This window comes from Trichosurus vulpecula, chromosome 7 (assembly GCF_011100635.1).
Source record: "Trichosurus vulpecula isolate mTriVul1 chromosome 7, mTriVul1.pri, whole genome shotgun sequence".
Taxonomy (NCBI): Eukaryota; Metazoa; Chordata; class Mammalia; order Diprotodontia; family Phalangeridae; genus Trichosurus; species Trichosurus vulpecula.
The window spans coordinates 20560666-20584036 of record NC_050579.1 but is presented as its reverse complement, the minus strand read 5'-3'; the positions used below and the strand labels follow the sequence as shown (position 1 = coordinate 20584036).

General features: G+C 49.0%; 1 protein-coding gene across 1 annotated transcript; it reads right to left on the bottom strand.

Annotated features, from left to right (window-relative positions):
* Nucleotides 1-1149: 1149 nt before the first annotated feature.
* Nucleotides 1150-20013, bottom strand: SSC4D (scavenger receptor cysteine rich family member with 4 domains). The gene is made up of 10 exons (XM_036769448.1): nt 19902-20013; nt 13205-13240; nt 12334-12639; nt 10954-11028; nt 9888-10202; nt 7410-7490; nt 4828-4893; nt 4333-4644; nt 2876-2959; nt 1150-1466 (listed from the first exon to the last, which is right to left on the bottom strand). Exons 1-10 carry the CDS (start codon nt 20011-20013, stop codon nt 1150-1152), a joined length of 1704 nt encoding a protein of 567 aa, XP_036625343.1.
* Between the last annotated feature and the right edge of the window lie 3358 nt (nt 20014-23371).

The following is a 23371-nucleotide window of genomic DNA, read 5'->3' as shown; positions in this document are numbered from 1 at the left end:
GTCTTTTCTTTGGCTTTTAATTGGATGCTACAAGGAATATCCCATCGATGATAAAATATTGATTTCATTTAAAAGAATGAGAACAAAGTCTTTTATTTACTTGGCAACTATATCTTGGTGGCTACACAGATTCCCTACCTGGCACGGAGGCTCAGGGCCCCCTGACTACCGACTTGCCCAGTGGGGAGGTGGGGGCTGTGCCCTGTAGGAGAAAAGGGTGCCAAGGGATAGAGAAATCACCCCCCTGCTCCTGAGTTTCCCATTCCTCTTGGGGACAAGAGAATTTTCCACCCCTGCACCTGATGAGGGGACCTTTGAGGCAGGGACAAAGAGCACTATACAGCCATGATCACTGCCTTTGACACCCTTGTCCCACAAATGAAGGCCCTGTGATCCACTTCCGCCATGCTCCAAGCACCATTTGTGAGGGCCCTTGTTGGGGTGGGGAGGAGGTGAAAGACCCAGGCAGGAGGTGGGGGTAGGGGGTATGTCTGGCCTGCCCCTTCTCAGAGAAAGATTAGCATAGTCCTGAGGTGGGAGGTCTTAGGAGGGGGAGGGTCTTTCCCCAAGATGCACCTAAGGGTGTCCAAGTTGAGGATGTAAGGCCCCATTGAAGCCCTGTCCCCACTTAGTGGAACTCATTTCTCCCCCCAGTACCTTCCCCTAGTGATGATCAGAATCCCTGATGATCTTTGGCTTTCAGACCTGGGAAGGAGGGGAATCTGGCCATGACACCTGCCCCAGGGATCCCAGGTAGGGGGAAGCATTGCTATAATTCAAGGCATCCCTCTCATTTTAGTAGGCATCTTGACTTTGAGTTCACTGTAGCCCCACCAGGATCCTTCAGTAATTTGGAGAAGGTTGGGGATATTTCTTCTCCCATGATACAGATGGGGGAAACTGAGGGCCAGGGATGTGAGATGAGCCTGTGAGGGAGAACAGATGAAAACTCCAACCTGGGGTTATTTGTCTTGGCTGGCACTGTCTGGACATGTGTGGTCCCTGTCCTCACTCCCCAGGAGGGGACCCCCAATGTCAGTGAGGGCCCTTCTCCACTGAGAGGTGCTCGAGAGCTGGGGGAGCCTTGCTCTGGCACACAAGGTTGTGGGGGCTGCTGGGAGGAGAGCCAGAGGGCAGGGGTGAGAGGGATCACCGTGGCTGGCACTGGGCCCCAGCATCCTCAGCATGGTCACAGTTGTGTGCATTCCATCGGATGTGAGAGCATTGGAGCAGGGAGGCTTCGCTGCCCCGACATTTGACGTTGTCCAGGAGGATGAGGCCCTGGCCTGGGCCATACCGAGCCTCTCCGGGGGCTGCCAGGGCTTCCCCACAGCCCAGCTGGCGGCACACCACACCCACAGCCCGCAAATCCCAGGCATCATCACAAACGGTGCCCCACTGACGAAGGAGATACAGCTCCACCCGACCCTCACACCAGTGGCTGCCATTTGCCAAACGGAGATGGCCTGAATGGAAGTTAAAGGGGAAAAAAGAAGAGGAAGAAAAGGAAAAAGAAGAGAAGGAGGAAAAAGAGGAGGAGGAGGAAGAAGAGTGACAAGATGAGGCATCCAAGGGTGAATGGGGACAAAACACAAACATCTCCCCACCCCTCACCCTCGATCTGTACCCCAGGAACCAAGCCCTAGGATACTGTCAGTTGAGACACACCAAGGATTAAGCAAGATATCATCCTGGCCCCCCCAGGCCTTGGCCTGGTACAAAGAGACCCATTTCCCACCCTTAGAAAGTCCCTGGTCTGATGGAAAGGCACAGGAAATATGTGGAAAAGGTTTGACCAGTATTTCAAAAATCTGTAAACAAATTTAAATTACTAGAGAGGAAAAATCAGAATCTTAGAGGCGGAAGAAACCTTGGAGGTGGCCAAGTTCAGCCCCTGCCTCAAGAATTTATCACTGCCAGCCCTTAGCACTGTGCCTGGCACATAGAAGGTGCTTAAGAAAAGCTCGTTGAGGTTTTTGATTGATTCTAGAACATCTCTAGTTCTGTCCTCTGAGGAGCAAACAGAAGAAGCCTGATCGCTTTTCCATGTAACAGTCTTTCAAACTTTTGAAGGCAAATACCAAGTTCCCCCTATACTTCTTTCAACAGATCCCCACATTACATGATCAATATCTTCTTAAAAGGGGCAGCTAAGTGGTACAGTGCCTGGCCTGAATTCAAATCTGGCCTCAGATACTGCTTAGCTATGTGACCTTGGGCAAGTCACTTCACCTTGTTTGCCTCAGTTTCCTCATCTGTCAAATGAGCTGGAGAAGGAAATGGCAAACCACTCTAATACCTCTACCAAGAAAACCCCAAACGGGGTCACAGAGAGTCAGACATGACTGAAAATGACTGAATGACAAAACTCCTCCCTAAAATGTGACATTCAGAACTAGACTAGATTCCCATGTGGCCTGACCAGGCCTGGATACAGTGGGACTCTTTACCTCTCATTCTGAACACCGGACTTCTGTTAGTGAATCCAAGACCACCCATGCTTCTCCTGCCTACCACATTCCACTTTTAGCTTGAGCTTGTGGTCAGCACAAGCACGTGCGTTTCCCCTACTAGACTCTTAGGGCAAAGGGGACAGATTAGCTGTGTCTCTTCAGGCTTAGTCTGTCATCTATATTCCATCTCTATGCCTTTTTCTAGTTCCCTTCTTTAGGACTCCATAATAATTGGAGGCTGTGAGCTGGACAGGATCTGAAAAGCCTGACTGGCCCATTTTATAGTTGAAGAAACAGACCCTGTCGAGGGTTTGAAGAAGGATTTGAATCCAAGCGTCCTGACTCCCAGCCCAATGTGCTGCTATTCATTACACCACTTTCTAGTCTAGGCAGAGAGGGGCCAGGTTGGGGCACCCACTTACCATCCCGGGGAGGTACGCTGGCTACCACCTTTGTCGTAGTCTCAGGAACATCTTGCCAGACCTGCTGTCCTGACTCCTCTACCCCTGGCTCTGTGAGAAAGAAAGACCAAGGGGCCAGGCAGGGAGGAATGTGGCCCATTCAGAGCAGAACAGAAAGTCACAGCATTCAGGAAGGGGCAAGGGAAGAGAATAAGTGTTTATTGAGTACCTAATGAGTGCCAGGCCCTGTGCTAAGAGCTTTAAAAATATTATCCCCATTTTACATTGAGAAAATTGAGGCAAACAGAGGTTAAGTGACTTGCCCAGGGGCACACAGCTAAGTGTCTGAGGCTGAATTTGAATTCAGATCTTTTAAACTCCAGGCCTAGTGCTATGTTCCCTGCTGCCTCTAATTCTGATCCTCTCTGCTGTGGCCAGCCCATCGCAGCCACAGGGGGGCATCTTTTCCCAAGGTCACAATTTTTCCCCATGCAGAGTCCTTCAAATTCCTCTTCTTGACCAAAAGGTAGAAGCTGCCTCTCTCCTTCCTCCCTGGGAGCCCCCACCCCTGGGGGTGTCACCAAGTCCTGGCCTGTGGGAACTGAGCCAGAAGAGGTTCACTTTCATTCCAAGTGAAGGGCTGGACCAGGGGGGCCGAGCCACAGCAGATAGGATCAGAGGATCAGAGCCATCATCTAGGCTCCAACCCTTTGAATGGAGAAAGAAACTAAGGCCCAGAAATGGGGACATGACTTGTCTAGAGGAGCTTTTCTTTCTTTCCTGGGGCCATGGTAAGAATAGTGGTTTCTCTAGTGGGCTCCACAGCAGCTTCTGTTACTGAAAAGACATCCTGACTCCCCAAACAGTGCTGGGTTCAAATGTCACCACTGATGCTTAGTACTGGTATGAAGTGGGGTAAGTCACTGCACCCTGGGCCTCAGTTTCTCCACCTGTCAAAGGAGGTCTAGCTGGCCCCTGAGGTCCCTAGGCCTAGGCTCCAAAACTCCTATGTCGCCCTTCCATTATATCACAGGTCTAAGTGGATGCCACAGCACTTTGGTTATGGGCTAAGTGAAAGGGGGAAGGGAGAGAGAAATGGATCCCAAGGGTCTTGAACATGACGCTGACTTGTCATGATTAGGTATCAGTAAAGCAAGAGGGTAGATGAGATGGGGGTATAGTAACCTGAATTCCAGGGCCTGAAGGAAGAGGGTTGGTTGGGAGGGACAGGAGAAGAGAGGCTAAATGATGGTATGGTCAGGAAGCCAGGGCAGCCATAAAGGAAGACCCAGGCTTGGTACCTAAGCAAGCTTTCCTTCTAGGGTTGGCCTCCATCTTGTTCCCTCCTTTCCACTTCCATGAGCCCTGGGCTCAGCTTCCCTCCTCTCCCAGCCCCCAAAGACTTGGTGCCTCCCTTCTCCACACCCTCCCCTCCCTCTTAGGTGGGCCTAGCCCCCACCCACCCCATTCCCACTCACCCCTGCAGATGGCACCTGCATCCTCATGGTGTCCACAATTGTGCTGGCCCCAGCCCAAATGGAAGCAGTCTGCCAGGTGGGCCTCCATGCCTGTGCAGTCCACATTGTCCAGCAAGACAGGGCCTTTCCCATAGCCAAAGTAGGCCAGAACAGTGGCCCCCACTGCTCGCCCACAGCCTGCCTCCCGGCATGCTACCTGGGCATCAGCAAAATCCCAGTCATCATCACACACCGTGCCCCAGCGGCTTTCATGGAGAACCTCCACGCGGCCCTGGCAGGGGCCATTCCCACTTACCAGGCGGAGGCGGCCACCTAGGGTTCAGGGGTAGGACAGGGATGGAGGAGACACAGACTCCCATACACCCCAAGTCTTCCCCCCCCAAGGGTTGACTTTCTAAGGATTTCCAAGCATGGAGTGGGAGAGGATTCCAAAGCTTCTCCATGTCAGAACTTCCCCCTCCCTGACCTTCATCCAGCCCTGGATGGCCCACTTACTTTTCTTTCCTGGGGCCATGGTAAGAATGGTGGTTTCTCTAGTGGGCTCCACAGCAGCTTCTGTTACTGAAAAGACCACAGGCCTGAGAAGGTTCTGGAAGCAAGAGCCCCCTTGGCTTCCTGCCAGGGCATAGGATGGGGACCAGGGGGAAAGGTCTGAAGGACAGACCTGCCAACCAACAGCCCTGAAAACCATCTCTGGTAAAGCCTAGGCCCTTAGCCCTCTACCCTCATCCAACCCTATCCTTTATCTTCTGACCAGATGCTTCCCCTTAACCTCCCCCACCCCCAGCTTCACCCAGCTAGTAAGGAAGGAGACAAACTCACATGTTCCTGACTCCCCTTCCAGGGCTCCATCCACTACCATACCCAGCTGCCCTATTGGTAATTATAATTATTGTCTAGAGGCAGTCATGGTAGGTCCTGGGTTCAATTTCACCTACCACCCATGTGACCTGGAGCAAAGCATTTAACCTTACAGTTTCCTGATCTGTAAAACCAGAGGGTTGGACCAGTGTCTGAAATGCCTTCCAGCTCTAAATCTATGATCTATTTATCTCCTGCTCAGTTTCCCAAGTCCAGGATATCATCCTGGCCCCAGAGGGACCAAGCCAGGGAGAGATCCCAGGTAAGTTCTCTGAAATTCTACATCCCAAATAAAGGTAGGGGCAGCTAGGTGACGCAGTGGAGAGAGCCCTGGGCCTGGAGTGAGGAAGACCTGAGTTCAAACCTGGCCTCAGACACTAGCTGGGCAAGTCACTTAATTTCTGATTGCCTCAGTTTCCTCATCTATAAAGTGGGGATAATAACAGCACCTATCTCCTAGGGTTGTTGTGAGGATCAGTGAGATAATCATTGTAAAGCACTTAGCACAGTGCCTGGCATATAGAAAGCACTATATAAATGTTAGCCATCTTCATCACCACCACCATCATCATCATTACCACCACCATCATCATCATCACCACCACCACCACCACCATCATCATCACCATCATCGTCACCATCATTACCACCACCATCACCACCACCACCACCATCATCATCATTACCATCATTACCATCACCACCACCATCACCACCATCATCATCACTATCCTCCTCCTCCTCTTTATCATCACCATTACATAGAAATAGCCCTGGGACAAGTCACTATCCATTATTCCTTTATACTCAGTGTTCTATAGATTATTGCACAGTTGAATAAAATCATTGTTTTTGTGGTTGAAATTATTATTATTTTAAACCAACCCTAATCCCACCCTCAAATCTGGCCCCATTCTAATGTCCCCAACCTCACACTTGAATCTAACCCCCCCTTACTTTGATGCTGTCCCATATCAGTCCCCAACCCCCCACTGTGCTCCCAACCCTACTCCACATCCTGTTCCAAGCCCCAGATTCTAATCCCATCCCAAGGTGGATCCTGATTTAACCAAATACAAACTCCAACCTTAGTCCCCTATCCTTGCTCCAGTCCTCTTCCAGTTATAATTATTATAATTTAGCAAGGCCAGCTCACATTTATGTAGCCCTTTAAGGTTATCCCATTGGGATAATGGGATAATTATCCTAATAATGGGAGATTATTCCATTCCCATCTTCACACTAATCCTATAAAGTAGGTGCTCCTAGCCCCTCCCTCCAGGGTTAGGGACCATTTAAAAAACTCTCCTGAGAGGCCACTAGGTGGTGCAGTGGATAGAATGCTGGTCCTGGAGTCAGGAAGACCTGAGTTCAAATCCAACCTCAGACACTTATTAGCTGTGTGACCCCGTGCAAGCCACTTAACCCCAAGCTGTGGCATATTGCCAGGGCTAGGCAGGTATCTACAAAAATCCCAGTCTTTATTATACACTGGGGTATTTGAGATTCCCTGTAGCCTAGCCCTGTCCTACATTTCCAGCCCTATGTCCCACTACCCTCCTCCATGAGCCCTCCACTCCAGTCAACTTAGAATTATAGCATTGCTTAATAATAGAAGGGACCTCGGAGTCCACCGAATCAGGCTCTTTCATTTTATAATTGTCTTCTTGGTGCTTCCCAGTTGTCCCCTTTCCTCATCTCTTCTATCCCCATGAAGATTTCTACCTTCAGGTTTTGGGGCTCTTGCTGTTTCTGCCTCCTGGGGAGGTACCCACTCCCTCCTGTCTGGATCCCACCTCCCCTGAACTCCTTCACTGACCATGGCAGCCCAAATGACCTTTGATCCTACTCACCCCCTCCCCTTCTCAGCTGAAGTCTTCCAGGGATAGGGACTTATCAGAACCTGTGCTGTATGACTAGCCCTCTTTCCATGGATGTGCCATTGCCTGACCAACTAAATGGTAAACTCCTTAGGTTAGGGGAGAAGTTAATCATATCTTCCCCCAAATAATCAATCTTTGCCTTCATTTTGACCCCCCCCCCCCCCCCCCCCCCCCCCCCCCCCCCCCCCCCCGCCACACACACACACACAGACTGATGACTAAGCTATGGATGCCCTGCCCAGAGGCTTGGCAGCTTGGGGAGCTGCTCACCGAGGAAAAGCCCCAGAGCTGTCCAGCACAGAGGGTTCGGGAGGCTGTCTTCTTCTCCCTTACCTGTGGCTGGTTCAGTGAGCCTGACCTTGTCATCAGGGGTGACCAGGGATGGTGAGGACATAACAGTGGGAACACTGCGTCCTATAAAAAGAACAGGAAAAAATAAGATCTAAGATCCTCCAAGGACCAATAAGCAGTTAAGGGGCATGCCCTGCCCAGGCACTGATTTTATCCATGTAGGAACCTCCCAGGGGGGAAACTCCCTCTTCCAATACAGACCCACACCTTCCCTGCAATTTACAATCTTAAGGAGTTGCCTAGGGCACTGAAAGGGCAAGCAGCTTCAGAGCAGAATAATTCACTGGAAGTAGCCCCAGCTGGGCAGTCAGAGGACCTGGGTTCAATCCAAACTTTTGTACCTGTGTGACCTTGGGTAAGTTACTTTGACTCTCTGAGCTTCATTTTCCTCCTCTGTAAAATAAGGAGGTTGGACTAGGTGACCTTCAGGGGACCTTCTAGCTTTAGCTCTAGGAGGCTATGACTTGCCCAGGGTCACACAGCCAGTGCAAGTCAGGCAGAGATCTTCCTCACTCTGACTCTGAGGTCAGCTTTCTAGCCATCATCTTCTCTTTCCTGGGTAATCCTGGGACCTTTTGGAGCAGATTCATGCAACTAGATTAGTGGCATGAATTACTACTGGGAAATTCTGGGAAGCAATATTTCAGCTACTGCTCACCTTTGGGGTCAAATTCAACCCTCCCAGGAGTGGCCCAATAGTCCCCGCTTGCCTTGTACCCCTCCCATCAGCTCTTGTGTGTACACATGTCTACAGGAGTGGAGCATGGAAAGAGGAGAGAGAAGAAACTCGATGCCTCCTCTCATTGGCAGAGCCCCAGAAATAGACGGTGCCCAGCTGGCTAATAAGGGATGCCAGGGGCTGATTAACATTAGAGACAGTAATCGGCAGATCCGGCAGAAATGTAGAATGTGCATGGGGAGGGAGGAGATAGGCCGGCACACATTAGCTCCTTCCCGGAGGCAAAATCCCAGTCATTCAGAGCCACTTCCTTTCCACATGGAGCCAGGGCCCACAGCACCCACACACTCTTCAGGGATGCTCAGAGGCTAGCTGTCCTGCGTCAATTTCTTCTCTTCTCTCCATTAGATAGATAGGGTATCTTCACTAAGCTAGTCCTTCACTAAGCGGGATGATGGTTGCTTTCATGAACAGGAGGATTCAGAAACCACTCCTCCCCAACCAAATCTGTGGGAAGGAATTCTTTCTACCAGTCTGCCCCAGGGTCTCCAGTGTCTATTAGTTTTTTACTCTCCTGGGGTAAGGCATTAACTTCTGATGGCTCCAGGGATAATGAAAACATGGTCCCTGACGGAAGTTCAGATAAGCTGGCGGAGGTGGTGGCTATCCCTTCTCTATTGAAATGCCAGCACCAGGCCTAGGGGTAGGTAGTTTATGGGGGAAATCTGACTGCCCCCTTAGCAGAGCCCTGGGGGGTTACGGTTGGCACAGCTCAAAGGATGGGTGAATTTGGACTTGGGGGGGAGCAGGAAGGAGAAAAGGAAAGAGGAATGAAAAAAGGCAAATGGAAAGAGGAATAGAAAAGTGGGCAGCACCCTGGGAAGAAGTGGGACTTGGCTATCAATGAAAGGGTGAGGACCAGATCACGTCTCCAAATGCTGAAAGCTCACCCTGAGCCCACTTTGGCAAAAACAAGCTTAATGGACTTTCAGTGTGACCTTAGGAAAAGGGCTCAGTGCCAGGGACTCAAGGGGCAGGAATGGCACTTGGACTGTGAGGTGGAGCAGCCTGTGGTATGAAACCACGACAATCATGACCATGATCACTATGATTGTTCTTTACAATCTTTTACATCTGTATGATGCTTTTTGGTTTACAAGGGGTTTTCTTAGTGCAGTATAAAAAAGGCCAGAAAACCCCAGCTTTGCCACTGCTTAGCTGTGTGACCTTAGACAAGTAACTTAACCTCTCCGGACCTCACCATCCTGATTTGCAGAATGAAAGCTTTGGACTGGATGGCTCCTAAGAGCCGGCACCTCTTGGACATTTGTGATTCTGTGATTTCGTTTGATTCTCATCACCCTGAAGGGGAGGCAGGATTAAAAGATTCTATAGTTAGAGCTGGAAGGTCCAACAAGTCCAACCCTCTTATTTTACAGATTAGTAAACTGAGGCACAGTGAGCTTAAGTGACCTGCCCAGTCACATAGCTAGTAAATATTTGAGCTGAGGTTCCCAGGCGTTCCTGACTCTAAGACCAGTATCCTCTCCATCACACTATGGCAGATGTCACTGTTCCTGAGACCCAGAGAGAAGTTGAATCGCCTAAGATCAAGTGGATGGCAGAGCTGACACTGAGACCCAGGTCTCTTACTCACTGATCCAGGCCTCTTTCCTCTAGAATACATTGGGGAGGCTTTGGCGCGATAGAATGTTGTCTCCCTGGCACATAAAAAGCGCTTAGGAAATGCTTGTTGCTGATTGGTTCTCCTCTCCCAGTACCTGAGCAGATGACACCAGCATCCTCGTGGTGCCCACAGTTATGGATGCCCCACCCCAGGCTGGGACATGCTGCAAGGCGCAGCTCTCGGCCATCACAGTGGACGTTGTCTAGAAAGATATGGCCAGTGCCATAACCAAAGTAGGCATTGGTCTTAGAAGCCACAGCACTACCACAGTCCAGTTGGCGGCAGACCACGGTAGCATCTGGGAGCCCCCAGTCATCATCACACACAGTGCCCCATGTACCACCATGCAGGATCTCCACTCGGCCTTGACAGGGGTTGGCACCTCTCACCAGGCGGATGCTGCCATCACCTGGGAATGGTCAAGGCATAGGAAAGAATTATACCCATAATGCCATGTACCTTACAACCCACAACCGTGCTTCATGCGTTGTCCTGCCAGTCCACAATATATCACAATGCCTATACAGGGCCCAGTGGTCCCTTCCCATTCATAACTTTCTGAGACCCTCTCCTGTCCCAGCCAAGTAGGTAGGGCATGGCCAAAAGATCTGCCTGGTAAAGATTGCCTTTCCTAAAACATCATTCTGCTCACATCATTTCCAGCCTTATTACTCATTCTTCCCTTTCTAGAATTCTGTGTTCCAGACAAATTGGCTTTCTTGCTGTTTCCCATAGAAAACATTCCACCTTCCCTCCATGCCTTTGCACTGACTGGCCCTCACACCTGAAATGAACTCTATCTCTTAGAATTATTCAAATCCCTGACCAGGGGGCTGGCTCAGTTTAGATGCCCACCTCCTACTCAAGGCAGCTCCAAATCTCTCCAGTTCTTGATTCTCTTTCCTAAAGTTACTTGATGTTTATTATTTATCATTATTAAGTATTTACTTAAGATCATAGATCTAGAGGGAAAGAGATTCCCCAGGACCACCTGGTCCAACACCTTCATTTTATAGATGCTTCTTGAGGGCAAGACTTATTTACTTTTCAGCAAAGTGCCTGGCACACATTAGGCACTTAATGAATGTTTGTTGGCTGAATGAGTGAATGAAACCCGCTCTGGAGGCTAGGAACTAGGAGAATCTTGCCCAGCCACCTACCTATGCCATTTTTCAGAGGGATGGTGATGGGGGCTCCACTTGTTAACACTTTCCTGGCCAGCGTTGGTAAGAGCTCTGAGGAGGGAAAGCATTGGCGTGAGAAGAGTATAGGTAAGCTGCTGTGCTGAGTCCTGGAGGAATCTTGTATCCATCCCTGTGGGTCTTACCTGCCTCAAGGAACTCTGGATGGGAAATATTAGCTTCTCAAAATCTTAATGGGGGAGACAGATGGGGCAGTCATTGACCATGGGAAGAGGGAATTGGGTTTCAAAAACCGAAAAGGACTGTCTCATAGATTCTCTAGGGCAAGGTGACCGCAAACACAAGGTGAGAGGGTGAGAGGGTGTGTGTGTGTGTGTGTGTGTGTGTGTGTGTAGGAGAGACAGAAACAGAGAGAAAAAGAAAGTTGGAGAGGGTGATAGAGACAAAAGAGAGACAGAGGCAGATTTAAACATAGAGACAGAAATAGGATGAGACACAGAGAGAGACAGAGAGATAGAGAGACAAGCAGAGACATACACACACAGAGCTGTTTGGGCCCCAAGTAGCCTTGGAAATTTCCTAAGACTAGGATCACTCAGGGGAGCTAGAAATGCTGATGAAATTTTCCCCTGCAAACATTCTGAACAGAGGGGAGAATTCTTGAGCAATAGGAGGAACTGGGGAAAAGGCAGCTCTTTGCCCAGAGAACATAAACTCCCAGGGTGGGAAGCAACCTCTTTATTAGCCTTTTATTCACCTTTTCGTCCAACCCCCTGCCCTCAGGCAAGATGACACCCCAGATTTCCCAGGTTGTCTTCGAGCCCTCAATTGGAAATCAGGAGATGTGAATTCAAATCCTGGTCTTGCCAGTAGCTGACTATGGGGCCATAGGCAAATCCCTTTTTTTTCTTCCTGATCCTCACTTTCCTTCCTTTCCCCCTCACACAGTTATTGTGAGAGCAGAGTGAACTGAAGAACACATTAAAAGTCCTCTTCCAATGTGGGGAATCATTATTCTTAAAGGACTTTTGTGAACAATCCGATCAGTGTTTTAGTGTGGGACAGTAAAGGGTGTGAGCTCTCTGAGGCCAAGGATGGAATCTTTAGGCACCTTCTTGGTATCTCCAGCCTCTAGTGAAGTGCCTTAAATAGAATGGGTTCTCAGGATGTCCTTGCTGATCATGATACAGCTAGGGAAACTGAGGCCTGGCAAAATCAAGGGACTTGCCCAAGGTGATGGTAGAACCAGGATGAGAATGTGAATGAGCCTTGGCTCCTAGTTCAAGGATTTTCCCACTGTGCCCCATTCTCTTCTTTTCCCCATCTCTGTCCCCAGCCCACTAGTCCCCAGTTAGATGAGAAGGGACCCCCTTGTGGCTCCTCCTTCATCCCACTCACCATCGCACATGACGGCCACATCCTCGTAGTGATAGCAGTTATGGACACCCCAGCCATGGCTACCACACTCACTTAGGGCCGCCTCCTGTCCCTTGCAGTCCACGTTGTCCAGTTGGATGGGGCCCCGGCCCTGGCCAAAGGCAAGGGGCAAGGGCACGGGCAAGGCATACCCGCAGCCCAGCTGGCGGCAGACTACATTGGCATCTACCACGTCCCAGTCATCATCGCACACGGTCCCCCAGGAACCATTGTACAGGATCTCCAGCCGGCCCTGGCAGCGGCTGGGTCCCCCCACCAGCCTCACCTCTGGGGGCAGAGGGGAGCCAGGGGAGGGGAGGGAGCTTACTTCGGGGTAGGGCAGAGGGCAGTTCTCAGAGCAGGCCAAGGTTGAAAGGCACTGAGATCCCCAAACTATGGGATTCCTGAACCTCCTTACCCATCCCATTCCCTGCCTCCTTCCCCACCTCCCCCCCAGCATTTTAAATTCATGTTTCCCACCCCATCCACATGTTTGGTCCTCCACCCCATTTACACCATGGACATTAGAAAGCTTGGCCCCATCCACCACCAGGCTTTCTGTATTTGAGATGTAAAAGGGAGAATGAAGAGGGACAAACTTATTTATACTGAGGTTGTCCTTAGAGTCCCACTAGTGGGGCTCTGTCACTGATTCAATCACTGTGAGCCTTTCCCTCTACATGGTCTCCGTTTATCCCAACTGTAAAATGGGGATGAGCATAGCTTTTTTATTTAAGATCCTGGGGTGGGGGCCAGCATGAAGGACCCTCCAGTTTGGAGTGGGAGAAGGGAGGGCCATGGCTTATCTAAGAAGGAACCCCATTACCCCACCCCACCCCACAGAAGGTCCTACCTGGAAATGGTAATGGAGTAGGTTGCAGGGTACTGCCTGAAATAGAATGGAGAAGATGATCAGATGGGTCTGCCCCATTGGGAAAGTCCCCAAGGAGTGTCACTGCTCCCTAAGTGTATAGTTAACCCATTGCTTTTCACATATGTCTCCTTTACATTCCCACTGCAACCATATAAATTCAAGGCATCAACAAACCATGCCTGGATTATTGAAACGACTTCCTAGCTGGCTTCCCCACCTCTGTTCTTTCCCATCCCCAATACATAGGTCACACAACCAGTAGCAAAACTTTCCTAAAGCACAAATTAGATCGTGTCATTCCCTTACTCTGAAACTTTCAATGGCTCCCCACTTCCTACCTAAGAAGGTTCAACCTCCTTAGCTTGCAAGGTTCTCTAGAATCTGCTTTCACTTACCTGCCCAGTCTTGCACTATTTTCCCAGGACTCTAGACAGACAAGGGCACTCAGGGCTCCTTAACCACATCATATCCTTTGTCCCAATGGACTGCTTTCCTACTACCTTCCCTTTCTGGCTTCCCCCAAACCTTCAAAAGCCTTCAAAAGTTTGGAGCGATGTCCTGTGTGAAGTTTCCCCTGATTTCTCCCTTTCCCCAGAGAAGTGAGTTCTCCCTCCTCTGAACTCTCCACATCTTTGACTCTGCCGCTGATGATAGTGGCCCCATTCTGCCTCAAAGCATCACTTGTGCATATCTGCTGCTAGGCTGCATCTGTCTTCAAGCCAGAGACTACTTCAGTCATTTTGTATCCTACAGGATCAAAGAGAATTGTCCTGCCAATCAGTCAAACACGACACACTCATTAAGCAGCTACTGTGTATCAGGTTCTGAGCTAGGCTCTGGGGATACAAAGGTGGAAATGAAATGGTCCCTGTCCTTGACAAGCTTACAGTCCTCCCATGAGGAGGAAGGATCTAGCCACACACAAAAAAGAAGTAGTGCAGTAGATTGAGCCTGGAGTCAGGAAGACCTGAGTTCAAATCTGGCCTCAGATACTTATTAGCTGTGTGACCCTGGGCAAGTCACCTCACCTGTTTGCCTCAGTTTCCTCATCCGTCAAAGGATCTGGAAAAGGAATTGGCAGACCACTCCAGTATCTTTGCCAAGAAAACCCCCAAAAGGGGTCATGGAGAGTCCGACATGACTGAAATAACTGAGCCACAACAGCAATCGAGGGGAAGGGCACCAATAGCTGGGGGACCAAGAAAGGGCTCATGGAGAAGAAAGTCTTTGAAGAAAATCAGAGATTCCAAGAGGCAAAGGTGAGGAGGGCCAGGGCCATTCCAGGCATGGGGGACAATGAGTGCAAACGCACAGAGGTGGGCTATGGAGTGGCCAATTTGTCTGGGATCATAGAACTTTAGAAAAGGAGGAAGGTGGGATGAGGCTGGAATAGCAGAATGGGGTGAGGCTGCAAAGGGTTTTAAATGCCATACTGAGGGCTTATATGTGCGGCTGAGGTAAGAGGGAGTCAGTGGAGTTTATTAAGTAGGTGGGGCCGAGCATGACCAGACCTGTACTTTGGCTCTTTGGCAGCTGTACAGGAAGGCTTGAGGGGAGGATTTGTTGAATGAACGAACTCGATTTTGGAATCGAACACCGCCTTCATTGTTGGTCGACTTCTCTTCGTAGAAAGCTGAAAGCATTTCCTCAGCTTTTCCCAGCGTTCTGGTACTGGATCTCTTCGTCACCTTCATTTTATATTACAGCTATTTGTGAATGGAAGATCTCTGAGGGCAAGGGCCAGGTCAACGTTGTCTTTGTATCTCCAGCTCATTACTTATATGCCGTTCCTTCTTGTTCTCCCAAAAGACAAAGTTATCTCTAGGGTCCCGCCTCCTCATCGGCCTCTGCCCTAGAACCACCCTGGCCTCCTGGGTTTTCTCCTGCCCCGACCAGGCCTCCTGTTCACTTCCAGGCAATCTCCATACACCCTCCCTTTTCTAGCACCCCTTTCTTTGTGTACCATCTTCCCCTATCAGAGTGTAAGCTTAAAGGCAAGGGGTTCAAAGGAGGGAAAGGTCACTTGTGCCTAGGAAAAGGGGAAGGCAATGGTGACAGCCAGAGGCAACTTGAGAAACCATTTCACCTAATCACCCCATTTTACAGAAAACTGAGGCCCAAAGAAAAGACTCTCTCAAGGTCACACAGTGAGTTAAGACAGGAACTGGGTCTTAGTACCCAAAGCTCATGACCCCCAGGCCAGGGCCTTTTTCCACCACTCTAACTAAATGGCTTCCATTTTCTCACATGTAAAGCAAAGGGCATTTGACTAGGTGACCTCTATCCAAGTCTCTTTCCAGAGCTAAAATTCTGTGGTCCTCTCATGGGGCATACTTGATTTTGTATGGCCGGGGAGCTACAGGCTTAGCGCTGGGTTGGCCCAAAGATGGGAGTTTCACAATGCTTGGCTCCACAATTGCCCAAACTCTGCTCCTAGGCCAGAAGATGTGAACCACACCACTCCTCTCCTTCAATTCCATCCAACAAACACCTTCCCCTCTACTCCCCTCTTTTCACCAGTGTCTCAAGCCCTGGGAGCATAAGATTTAGAATCAGGAGGCTCTTTACTTGTTACATAGTCCAACTACCTCCTTATTTTACTGAGGAGGAAACTTTAGCCAGAAAGGTCACATGTCTTCTCAGTTGCAAAGCTGACATTCAAACACAGGTTGTCTCCCTGTCCGCTACCCCCAAGTCTGAAAGGAAAGTGACTGACGCCAGTATTCACAATGAGGGATGGAGGACCCCATACGTACTCCCTGAGGGTAGAGGACAAGAAGGAGGGAAGAAGGGAATGTGGCTTTTAAAAGAAGAACCCAAGAGGTCAATGCTTATTGCAAAGGAATCATTCCTACCCAGAGCTGGAAGGGACCTCAGAGGCCCCCTCATCCACTCCTTCTTTTTCCTGATAGGGAAACTGATACCCAGAAAGAGGAAGGGACGCAGGATCAGAGGATCCTAAGATACAGAGCCAGTGCAAAGCTGTCATTTTAGAGATGACAATTTTGAAGCCCAGAGAGGGAAAGTTATTTACCAAAGGTCACACAGCTCGGAAGAAACAGAAGCAGGATTCAAACCCAGGTCATAGGGCCATAAATTTAGAGCTAAATGGAACCTTCGAAGTCATCTAGTTCAATCTCATTTTCTAGATCAGAAAACTGAGGCTAAAAAGTTAAATGACTTTCCCAAGGTCACACAGGTAATAAGTGACAGGGTCAGGACACAAACCCAGGTCTTCTGACTTGAAATCAAGTGATCTTTCCACTGCATTAAGGGAGGTATTTTGAGGCAAAGGAAGAAGGTAGGGTACTTTCCTGGATCCTATGACATCACTCTTCTATCGGTAACTTCTAATGTCTCCCATGCATCCGGTGAGAACGAAGGAGAAATCCTTTGTCACATTTTCAAATATTCACAGGATTACAGATTTAGGACTGGAAAGGACCTCCAAGGCTGGCCAATTCAACCTTTTTATTTTACAAATGAGGAAACAGGCCCAGGGAGTGACTTGCCTAAGGTTGCCTAGGTAAAATGGGGGGGAGGGACTAGATGGCCTCTAAAGGTCTTGTCCAGCTCCAACTCAATTATGAGATGATTTTAAACCTTCCCGCATCATCCATCCACCTCTCTTTCACCCCACCCCCACAAGGCAGTCTTCCTGCTATAAATCCCATACTGCCAGGGAAGAGGAGAGGAAAGGGAATCTCTTCTTCTTTGGTATCTGTCTGGTTCATATGCCTTCTCTTTCAATGCTTAACCCAACTGGAGGACCCTATCTCCTTCCTTCCCTCCCTCCTTCCTTCTTTCTCTCCCTCCCTTCCTCCCCACTCCCTCCCTTCCTTCCTCCCCCCTCCCTCCCTCCCTTCCTTCTTTCCTTCCTTCCTTCCTGTTAAAGAAAGCAGGTTTACTTAACTACAGCATAAAAAAGATATTCAACAAGGATACTCTAGCACTTAGGTTGGATGGACTCATCCTCCTTCCTCTTTTGTTTTCTTCTCTCTTTTTTAATTTTAATTTTATTTTTCTTAATAGTATTACACCACACCTTCTGAAGGACCCCAGGGCCACTAGGGGCTGGCCACAGCCCAACCAACCCTTTGTCTCTAAAGCTGCAGCCACCAGATAGATCTTGGGCAGTTTGTGGAGCCAAAGCTCCCTCTTGTGGTAGGGACCTGTGGCTGCAGGTTTCATTCTCAAGGATGAGAAGAAGGGAGGCCAAGATGTAGAGTGGGAGATTTCCTTCCAGCCCTGCTTCTTTAGATCCCTAGGGTAATAGGGTGGAAGGTATGATGAAGGAGCAGCAGGGGCCTGAACCTGCTGGGAGAGATTGGTTGCAGGAGACCTCTTCCAGCCCTCCAGGAGGAGGGTCCCTCCCTAGGACTAAATTCCCCTTTCCCTATAGAATATGCCTGGGAAGTATCTCCTCCCCCTACATTTCACAGAATGTGACGGTCTGTGGAGCTAGGACAGAGGCTTTATTAAAGGCAAGACTTATGAAAGCCCCCTCCCCCACCTCTTTTGAGGCAGGGGGAGGGCGGGGGGACTCTGCATGGAACGCTCCATGCCATAGTGGACTTGGTTATGTGCTGCTTAATTCTGCTGATGTGTGCTTTCCCCCATATTCAATCTTTTGTGGGTGTTAGAAAGGATGGATCTAAAGAGAGGGAGGAAGAGGTGGATATATTGAGAAGTGTAGGTGTTACAAAAAAAACAAACACTGCTTTTGGATGGAGGAACAAAGCAGGCCTAGATTTATGCTCCCCCTACCTTTCTCTGGCAGAAAAAGCCTTTCTTCCTCCGTCAGATATGGGAGGGTCAGTCTTTCATCTCTAAGCCTGATCCCTCTTCAGACCATGAGGCATGGGGGAGAGGGAGGGCCTGGGTCCCAAAGCTGCCACTGATTTCAATAACTGCCAAATTTCTAAGTTCTCAAACCACTTTGCCCTAGAACAAGGTGGGGAGGTTGGTACCACAGCTTTTATTTTTATTTTTTTTTTAATTTTTGGACTAGACCAGTGGCTTCATTGGCATGAGGAAATTCACTTGATCAAGGCAAAAGCAGTAAGTGTTCAGCAAATTATAATCTTAGGGAATTGAATGGGCACTGTCAAAGCTTAAGGGACTTGGCCAGAGTCACAGAGGCAGTGGGATTTGAATCTTGGTCTGCCTGGTTCAGAGACCAGCTGGTTATTCACTATGTAGCAGCTGCCTCAGTATAGCTTTTATCATTCCCATTTTACAGGTGAGGAAACTGAGGCCCACATCACACAGCTGCTAAGTGCCAGAACAATCCAGCACATCCTATCTGCTCTGATGCTCGGCCTCTCCCTCACTTAATCTTAATAGACTTGTTTCCTCATTTGTAAAATGAAAGGGTTGGACCAGATGACTTGGAAGTCTTTCTGAGCTCTGAATGTTTTCTTTAATTATTCTAAGCCTCCCCTGATCCTTCCAACCCTCCCCGCTTCCTACTCAGATGATCTTGTATTTACTTATCCGTATACCATCTTGAGCTCTTGTCTTCTAGAATTTGAGGGCTAGCATGTGAGGGCAGCTAGATGGCTGGATCGGGGAATGAGGAAGACTCATCTTCCTGAGTTCAAATCCAGCCTCAGACACTTCCTAGCTGTGTGGCCCTGGGCAAGTCACATAACCCTGTTTTACTCAGTTTCCTCGTCTGTAAAATGAGCTGGAGAAGGAAATAGTGAACCATTTCTGTATCTTTGCCAAGAAAACTTCAAATGGGGTCGTGAAGAGTCAGACAGGATTGAACAAAAAAAGCACGTGAGGGAGGGATGACTCATTGTGCTCGGTCCCAGACAGAGCTAGGAGCAATGGACAGAGGTATGTCCAGGAGACAATACGGCACAACAGACAGAGCATTGCCTTCGGAGTCAGAGGACGGTGATGCTTACTATCTGCGTGATGTCGGCTAGACCGCTGGACCTGGAGTCAGGACAACGAGTTCAAATCCTGCCTCAGCTACTTGCTGGCTGTGTGACTGCAGGCAAGTCTCTTTGCCACAATTTCCTCGTCTGTAAAATGGCAATAACCCTAGCCCCTCCCTCCCAGGGTTGTTGTGAAGATAATAAGATGATATTTTAAAATGCTACGTCAATGGCGGCTGTTTGATCGGCCTCAGTGTCTTCCTCTGTATAACGAGGGGGCGGGAAGAGACAGCCTCGAAGGCCCCTTCCAGCTCTAGGTCTGTGCTAGGCATGGGCAAATGTCAGGTCAATATAGGGAAGGCCAACTGGACAGCCAGAGCTGTGCTAATGACAGGGGGCCTCATGGTGTGGAGCTCTAACCACTGCACCACCAAAGAAGCCCTGATATGCACACACATACATGTGCGCGCGCGTGTACACACACACACATGTATGTATGTATGTTGTATGTGTATGTATATGTGTATGTATATATACACAGAGAGATCTAGATGTGTGTACGCATGCATATACAGACACACGTATGTATATGTATAGATACATGTGTGTGCATACATACATACATACATGTGTATATTGATATATGTTTTATGCGTGGTACACACACATATATTCACACACCAAGCAGTTTAGAGATCCCTGTATTAGGCTTGTCAAACAGCTGCGATCCAATATTTGCCCCTAGTGGGTCTCACACTGACAGGTGGGGGCACGATGGAGTCGCTCACCCAATGGCAGGAAGAGAAAGGCCAGGACAGGTAGGAGGATGGGGTAGATGGTATTCCTTTCTTCTGGTCTCCACCCTCTGCTCGTCTGACCTGGGCAGGGACCAATTCTCATTTCTGCTCCTCTCTTTGGATTTGGAGGGTCTTCAGATGGTCTCTCCAGGGAGTGGAGAAGTCACAGCTGGAACATCTGGAAGTCCGGGTCAAGGCCTTCGGGGGATCCAAGCTAACCAGGGGAGGCAGGGAGGGCAGAGTTAGGTCATTGCCTGGTAGTGATTGGTCTTCCCAGGTCTCCAGCCCCCACCCCAGATTGCCTTCCACTTGTACACTTGAATCTACATAATTATTTTCCTGTTGCCTTGCCCACTAGAATGTGAGCTTCCTGAGGGTGGGGGCCATATTTTTGCCTTCCTTTTCTTTTTTCCACTGGGTGTCTGTCCTCCACGTCTGGAATGCTCTCCCTCTTCTTCTCCACTTCTTGGCTTCCCTGGCTTCCTTCAAGTTTCAGCTCAAATCTCACCTCCTGTGCAAGACCTTTCCCAGTTCCCCTTAATGCTCATACCGTCCCTCTGAGATCACTCCCACTTTATCCTGTATATATCTTGTTTATAGGGCATTGAGGTGACACAGTGGATAGAGTGCTGGGCCTGGAGCCAGGAACACTCATCTTCCCAAGTTCAAATCCGGCCTCAGATACTTCCCAGCTGTGTGACCCTGGGCAAGTCACTTTACCCTGTTTGCCTCGATTTCCTTATCTATCAAATGAGCTGGAAAGGGAAATGACAAATTGCTCCATTATCTTTGCCAAACAAACAAAAAAAAAACAAAGGAAAAAAACCAACAACAAAAAACCCCAACCCAACCCAAATGGGGTAACAGAGTTGGACATGACTGAAAACATCTTGTTTGTGTGTAGTGGTTTGTGTGTCATCTCCCATCATTATACTGTGAGCACCTTGGGAGTAAAAGCTGTCCTTCACCTTTCTGTGTATTCCCAGCATTAAGTACGGGGCCTGGTACCTGTGGTGTTCAGTTATTGTCCTTCCAGTCGTGTCTGACTCTCTGTGACCCTATTTAGGGTTTTCTTGGCAGAGATACTGGAATGTTTTGACATTTCCTTCTCCAGTTCATTTGACAGGTGAGGAAACTGAGGCAAACAGGGTTAAGTGACTTGCCCAGGGTCACCCAGCTAGGAAGTATCTGAGGCTGGATCTGAACTCGGGTCTTCCTGACTCCCGGCCCAGTGCTCTATCCACTGTACCTGCCTGGCACATGGTAGGCACTTAGTGAATAGTTGCTGTCTCATTCATTCTTCTTTGAGCTGCATTCCAGACTGTCCTGGGTTCCTTCCTCTCTCCCTCCCCACTTCGAGCTTCTCCAGCTTCCATCAGAATGTAAGCTCATTGAGGGAATGATCTTTCTATTTGTATTTGTATTCCCAGGGTTAAGCATGGTGCCAGGCACACAGCAAGTGCTTAACAAAAGAATGAAGGTGGGAAGAGAATATAAGTGTTGATAAAGCACCTACTGCGTGCTTCTCACAAATAGGAGCTTATCTGAGTCTTGCAACAACCCTGGCAGGTAGGTGCCATTATCATCCCCATTTTACAGATGAGGGAACTGAGAGAGACAGAGGTTAAGGGACTTGCCCAGGGTCACACAGTTTCTGAGGCCAGATCTGAGCTCAGGTCTTCCTGACTCCAGGCCTGGTGTTCTATCTTCACCACCAGCTCCCTGGAATGAAGGGGCTATATGAATATATATGAATGAATGAATGAATGAATGATCGAATGAATGAGCTATAGAGGAAAACATACAGTCTCCAGGCAGGCCTCTTCTTCTCCAGTCGATCTAGTGTTCGCGAACCTCCACTTTGGTCCGCCTTGTGCTGAATGCTGTAGGATGCTTACAATGGAGGGGGGCAAAGTCTCCACAGTCTCACCCCCTTGACAAATAGTACAAGCCTTTTAGTCCGTGGGCAGACTGAGAGTGAGGCCCATCTTCTGAGGACTATGAGGCTGCATAGGTTGAGAGCATAGACTCGGAAGGGACCTCAGGACCTCTGCTCCCTGTCATTTCATAGACAGGCTGGTGGAAATCAAATGACTCGTCCAAGGTCACACAGGTGGTAGGCATTGAAGGTGAGACTTAAAACCATTTCCTTTGGCCCCAGAACAATACTTTCTCCACTGTCCCATAGTGCCTTCCATTTGTCTGTCATGTGTTGTGTGTACACTGGCTTCCCCTCCATGATGGGAGTGTTCTATGGGCATCCAAATTGTCAGTGCGTGCCACACAGATAGCAATGGCCAGGACTGGGACTGGGGCAAAAAGGCCAGATTCCTCCTGGTTCCAATCTCTGCCCTTGGGGCAATAGCCTGTGGAAGCCAGAGATGGATGGGGGTGGGGCAGAATTGAGCATTAGGGGTAAGTTTTTTGTGTCCTAGACCCCTTTGGTAGGTCGGTGAAGCCTATGGACCACCTCTCAGATCAAAATGGAAGAAAAGGCAAAGTTTCAGAGGCTAGTGAAAATAAAGGTATCATTTTTACCCCCATCCTAGTCTATGGTCCAGGACAGCTAGGGGCCACATTGGAGAAAATATGGGGCCTGGAGTCAGGAAGACTCCTCTTCCTGTGTTCAAGTCCAGCCTCAGACACTTTACTAGCTGTGTGACCTTGGGCAGGTCTCTTAATCCTGTTTGCCTCAGTTTCTTCATCTACCAAACACGCTGAAAAAAGAAAGGATAAACCACTCCAATATCTTTGCCAAGAAAACCCCAAATGGGATCAAGAAGAGTCGGACACAATGCCGCCATTCCTTGAATTCTCCCCTTCCTCCTCTCCGCCTTCTGGCTTCCCTGGTTCCCTTCTAGTCTCAGCTAAAATCCCAGTTTCTATAGCATGTCTTCTCCAGTCCCTCTGATGATTAGTGCCTTCCTTAATTGATCATCCCAGAGTATCGTTTATCTGTCTTGTTAATAGCTTGCACTCTGTCTCCCTCGTTAGATTGTACGCTCTTTGAGGACAGGCACGGTTATTTTCCTTTTGTGCCTCTGGTACTTAGTACAATGTCCAGAACATAAGGTCACTTAATAAATGTTTGTGGATTTGAATTAGTAGCTTGTGACCTTATGCAAATCTCTTCCTTTCTCAGAGCTTCAGTAAGCTCCTTTGGAAAAAGGGGAGAAAAATATATGCCTCCTGGTGTTGTGGAGAATGTTGAGAAACAACGCTTTGATGTTGAAAGGAATGCCTAATGAAGGAGAGAATTTGTTTCTTCACCAGGCTTCCTTGTCCAGGACTTTAATTTACATGCCAATCAGAGAGGATCTTGGGAGAGAGGCGGGCTTCCTCACTCAGGCCTTTCCTCAGGTCAGCTGATAGCCGGCCTTGTCCTGAGACAGAGTAGATGGTTGGCTACTAGGTATTATTTCAGGGGCCCTGGGAAGGCTCTGCCTGATCTCCCTCCTGCA